Source organism: Rhododendron vialii, chromosome 1a (assembly GCF_030253575.1).
Source record: "Rhododendron vialii isolate Sample 1 chromosome 1a, ASM3025357v1".
Taxonomy (NCBI): Eukaryota; Viridiplantae; Streptophyta; class Magnoliopsida; order Ericales; family Ericaceae; genus Rhododendron; species Rhododendron vialii.
Genome location: NC_080557.1, coordinates 34592925 through 34598688, shown reverse-complemented (window position 1 = coordinate 34598688; position 5764 = coordinate 34592925). Strand labels below are relative to the sequence as shown.

The following is a 5764-nucleotide window of genomic DNA, read 5'->3' as shown; positions in this document are numbered from 1 at the left end:
CGTTTTAAGCCATTTCAAGTTGCTTTCTTGAGTCACACAGGTCATATTAGTCGAAAATAACTTAGTCCAAGTTCCAGCTCGAGTCCTAGGTCAAAATTTGAAGCTGTCGCTCTTTGAAGTCAACATTTTCTTAGTTTTTGAGTGTGTCCCAAGCATAAGGTCAAAATTTCAAGTCGCATATTAAGCTTTTAGAATTACCATTGTCATATGTAGTCATGTTGAGCCTGCAACAAGGGCATTTATGTAAATTCTCATATGTAGCGTCAATTTTAAAGATCGTTCGATTATTCCATTGATTTTTATTCCTTTGTCAATATATTTCTCATTGTAAACCATATATTGGACTCAATTTCATGATCTATGGCTAGTTGTACATTTTGGTGAGCGTCTTAGTTATTCAATTCTCGTTGAATGGTAGCAATGAATTGAATGATAAAGACAACAATGAAAAAACATTCTCTGTGCATATATGTAAACCCAAAGGCATCCATGAGTCGAAGTACATAACTAAACAAGGCTTGCAAGCCTAATGCTCTAAACCCTACCTACCAACGGTAAACAAACACTTGACAAAAGGAAATCACGCAGGCTCCACCAAAAGACAAAAAGCAAAAGAGGAAACTCAGTCCTCATCCTCATCCCTGTCCTCACCCTCCTCCTCGTCCTCCTCAGAGACCTCATCCTTCGCCTCGGAGCTGGCAACCTCCTAAGTACGAGTGACCTTGGGGCATGGTACTCCCAGAAGTATCCTCCACGTCAATGTCCATAGGCTTCTCGGTCTCGTTCGAGATGGCGATGGGCTCCTCCTCGGTACCCCCGGAGTGTCGTTGTCTCTTCGATGGCCTTTCCTCCCGAGAGCTAGCAGAAGAAGCCTGTTGTACAGGCATGTGAACGGACTTTCGATGAAGCCCTCGTGAAGCTCCTCCTCTAGCCTGCGAAAACGTAACATTCATATAGCATTTGCATTATAATCTCGAATAAATGTGATAAGGTTAAGAGTAAACAGCTAAGATTCAAGGGTTTACCATCGTCCCTCGAGCGCGAGTCAGTATCGGTGGGGAATGGCCCATGGCATATTGCCACACAAGTTGCTCCAGGCCCATCATGGCCGCTGCCATCTCCCTAGCGAACTCCGAAGTCACCTGTGCTTCTTCTCCCTCTTTTTCCTCCTCTACCACCTCTGCTACCCCATGCCTACTGCATCGCCTCTCAAGCAGCACGAATCCCAAAGCTCCTCATCAGGTGCTGACACCTGTACTCCGCGTAGTTAGCACCAGCCTGAAAAAACGGCTCTAGCTGAGGGTCCGGCTGTGTAAACCACTCAACTTCCTCCAACGTATACTCGCTCGTCGTCAGCACAAGAGAAGGGAGTGGTCCAAAGACTAAAAAAGCGTTCAACCCTAGTGACTGACGTGATACCCGGTCACCCAGGTACCATTTCCAACCGTAAGGGGACTCCAAAAGCACCCTCCCTCTTTTCACCTCCCGGCTGCGAGCTACGTAAGGGACATCGAAACTATCCTAGATACACCAGTAGACCTGCAATTAAGAGTACCAGATATTAATATACTGATAGGGTGAAGAGCACAGAAAGCATGAAGTAAACCATCAAGGAAGTATTGGTACCCGGTCAGAACGCAGCTCGTCCAAATAGAGGCAGTAAGCATTTAAGTCGCCCTTCCCTTTCTTCACTCCTCGATACTCTTTTAACCAACGAAGCACTCGAGGAAGTATCACATCGTTGGGACATGACGTCGTGGGAGGGTACATGTCTAGTACCTCGTACGTCCAAAGCTGCAAAGTCCAAAGCATTAAAAGTTAGCACAGTATATACAAAGAATGATGAAGGGCTAAATAACTAAAAGGATAATGTAGGTGGATAAATTCAAGTAGTGCTTTAAACAGCACTGGAATGCAACGGCTTCTCGTGCCTCTTGAACGTAACCCTAATTTGTCAATGAAACCCCTGTCCTGCAAAACAGACAAGGAGTGAGTGCACCTTTGCCTCTCGTGGCAAAGGCCCTCCGATGCCTTTGTTAGTATCACGTACTAGCATTCAAACCCTAATTATCAATAGGAAAGCAAATAGAATGCAATGTATTGCGTACCTTTTACCTTTAGGTTTACCTCATATTTATAGATATGCGTATGCTTGTTGCCCAAGCATTCCTGTTGCCATAGGATTCCTAACTCGTATAGGAAACCCATGACATCAAGGATTCTCGTTTCCTTTATCAGTTTATGGAAAAGAGTCCTTTTAGGATTCTTTTCCTTAAAGAGCCGAACATCCATTCTCATTGGGTATCTTTCTTAGATCCTATATTCTCGGGATCTTATTCCTTAACGGAATACCAACATTTCTGGATCTTTCCAGAATGTTCCTCAAACTCCAACAATCGATTTGGAGCTCTTTCCTTGTTCGGCCATCTCGTTGCCGAACAGAGGGCCTGGACCAGTTATTTGGACCATTCCTTTTTTTAGGGGGGGGTTCTCCTTTTGTTCGGCTCTCTCATAGCCGAACAAGGTACTTTGAACAGTGGCTTTACGTGTCACCGGTCAATCGTGTTGACCTTTCATAAGCTCCATGCTCGGGTGCTTCTTGGGCCTGCTCGGGAATACCTCCCTACAATTGCTCCCCAGCTTCACTTATTATTTTTTACTCAGATGATGTGTGAAGCTTCTCTTCCGAGCAAATTCATTCTGCTCCTGCACCTTATATATTGGAGCAACTTATCATCATTTTACCATGACGAAAATACCTTTTTAGGCCGTTTTCAGGCTTTCAGCCCTAATCTTTACACGTGTCAATGTTTATTTTGTTCACATTTAATGCGGACAGGCGTGTTTTTGGGGAACGGAACACTCAAACGCCGTCTGGGGTGACGTTTCACTTACGCCACCCTGGCTGTAGGGTATTTTTGGGTTTTCGTCCCATTTTTCAAAACACCCCAATCTTCCCCTTAGACTCCCTCTGCAGAAGAAAAAACTGTTCAAGCGTTCCCCCGCCATTGAAGCTCTGTTCATCGTCTCAAGACCTCTTCTTTTAAGGATTCCATCGACTATTCTCGTAAGTCATCATTTCTTCTTCTTACAACTCCATTTCTCTAGTGGATTGTTTTCAACCGCAGTTTAGGGTTTCATTGTCCCCATTGCTTTACACTTCGTAGAATTCCAAAATCCTATCTGGTAATGGGTAGATTTCGAAGGCACTGTAATACTCCTCAAGCCATGGCTAGTTTCAGATCTCGATATGGGATTCCTGACGATGTAGCCACTGTATTGGCTCCTGAGGATGCCCTTCGTGAGAGTTTCGATTTCGACACTCTTCACATTCCTGTAGTAGCCATTGTTGAGGGCGGGGTTAGATTCCCCTTGGCTCCTCTGCTTCGCCAAGTTTTGGCGTATTATAGACTTTCCCCAATGCAAGTCTCTGCCAACTTCTTCCGAGTAGTTATGGGCATCAACACCATAAATCAGATGTTAGGGACCTCTTTAGGTTTATACGACATTCATCACCTATACAGTATCTCTAGAACCGGGGATGCCCTCACATATTATTTAAAGAGTAGGGATTCTAGGAAGAAGCTTGTCCTTGAACTCCCTGACTCTGCTCGAGGGGATGACGACGACTTCCTGATTGTCACGGGCAACTTCGAACCCAGAGATGAGGACGGCCAAGTGATTGGTTTTCACGCTCCTCATGTATTCGGGAGCCCACGTTAGTGCTTTCCCCTAATTTCAAATCCTTGTCCTTTTTCATAGGAAAAGCTTTTTCGTGCTTTCTAATTATTTATGCTTTGCTCGGCTGCAGCTTTGAACATTAACCGGGGTTATAATATCATAACCCCTCAAGTGCACGTAGCTGATATCAAGCGAGCACTTGCTTTCAACGGCGAAGGGACTTACCTTGCTGGCCGAGCAAGAGCGGCTCAGGTTCTGCTGAGTTACAAAGCGTCATACGGGGGGTTTATTGATCGGCGTACCCGAGCAGCGGACAACCTTGCAGCGGCTGGTCCTTCAAGACCTGTTCTCGAAGAAAGGCGTTCTCGGACACCTCCAATCTCCGACGAACCAATTCCCCTTGCCGAAGAAGCCTCCAGTCCCACATCAAGTTCTTCTTCCAGCGGTTACACGCCTTCACCTCCAGCAATGAACCAGCCAATTGATTTAGGGAGTCTTCTCACCATACCTGGTCGAGGTCGTGGCGCTGCTCGGGGCCAAGGTGGCCAAGGTCGTGGCCGCCGTACTCAGACTCAGACTGATGCTCCTCCTGGCTTTTCCCCAGAAGAAATCGAGGCCATCCACAGAGAGAAACGTCAACGGGTGGAACAGCCTCAAGAAAGACCCCCACCTTCCTCCTCGTCTCCTGCTCCAATATGGGCTCCCTCCTTCTCTCATGGGAACCGAGCTATCACTACTCGGGACACTGTCGAGACCGAAGGGACTGCCCTTGCATTGTCCCAGGCCTTTTTGTTGCCTGGGGACATGCAAAAAGAAGTTGCAATGTCTCCAGACAATCTTCTCAGTTCCTTCATGTCCCACAACGCCAAGGTAAAATTTCTTTTTGTGATCATAGTGTACACAGAACTTAACAGTTATGTTTATCACAATTGTTTTGAATGTTTCCAGGTGATGCAAAAAATGGTGGCCATGGCTCAAAAACTTAGCCAATCAGAGCCCCAACGAGCAAAACTTGTCAGTGAAAACTCCAAGCTCCAACGTACCATCATCAGGCTTGAGAGAGAAAGAAACCAGGCCCAGGGGGTTGCAGATGGCCTGAAAGGACAGTTGAAGGGGACTGAGGACAGTCTTGCCCAGACTTTGAAGGAGCTCGAGACGTCCCAGAATGAAGCCAAGGCTGCCTTTGAAAAGGGATATAACGAAGGAATCAAAGTTGCCACAGAGAGCTACACAAACCAGATGCCTGGAATTCAGGATCAAGTGTGGGTGGCGTCTTGGAGGGCCTGCCTTGAAAAAGCAGAGATTCCTGAGTCATCTCCACTTTGGACCAACATTGAGCTTCCAAGCGCAGCAGCTGGTGATCAGGAGGAAATTGTTGAAGAGGGAGATGAAGAACAGGTCTTGCAGACAGCGGAGCCTCCTGTTACCGAAGTGGAGCCTCAGAGTGATATGGCCAACTCTGGCCAAAAGGAAGCCAGTGGTGGTCAACTTGAAGATGAGAATCTAACTGCAGCTGAAGCTCCTTCAACTGTTCCTACAACCGTTCAAGACCTGACTGAAGATGAGTGAATATGTCTTTGTATTGTGACAATATGTTTGGCTTTCTGTTTCTGGGCCTAGCCAAAGTGTTTAAAACATTCTAACAGTATTTCATACTTGTCTTTAAGTATTTCGTACTTATGCATATATTTGAATGCTTCTAAGTCTGTGCACATTCGTTGTATGATTTGAACAGTTTTGTGCATATTCTCGTATGCTTATGCATGTATTCATATGCTTTGCATAGTCTCGTAGAGTTTTAAGTTTCACGTACTTTAAACTTTTAAGTTTCACGTACTTAAATGTTTGAAATTTACACAAGTATTTCGAACTTGTGTTCAATTTACACAAGTATTTCGAACTTGTGTTCAAGTGTCACGTACTTTAAATGGATGTCATATACCCTGCTCCCCAATACGAATGAGGGAATTTTACTTCGTAATTCGTATTTAAAACAAATACCAGAAACAACAATAGTTATAAAAAAAGGCGACTTTATTCATAAGCTATAGAGCTCAAGAGGGCGTTATTCGTACCCCGTGCA

General features: G+C 45.3%; 1 protein-coding gene across 1 annotated transcript; it reads left to right on the top strand.

Moving 5' to 3' along the window:
* The first annotated feature begins 4038 nt into the window (after positions 1 to 4038).
* Positions 4039 to 5285, top strand: LOC131307419 (uncharacterized). Its single transcript, XM_058333916.1, has 2 exons — positions 4039 to 4551; positions 4630 to 5285. Exons 1-2 carry the CDS (start codon positions 4150 to 4152, stop codon positions 5248 to 5250), a joined length of 1023 nt encoding a protein of 340 aa, XP_058189899.1. The 5' UTR covers positions 4039 to 4149; the 3' UTR covers positions 5251 to 5285.
* The last annotated feature ends 479 nt before the right edge of the window (positions 5286 to 5764 follow it).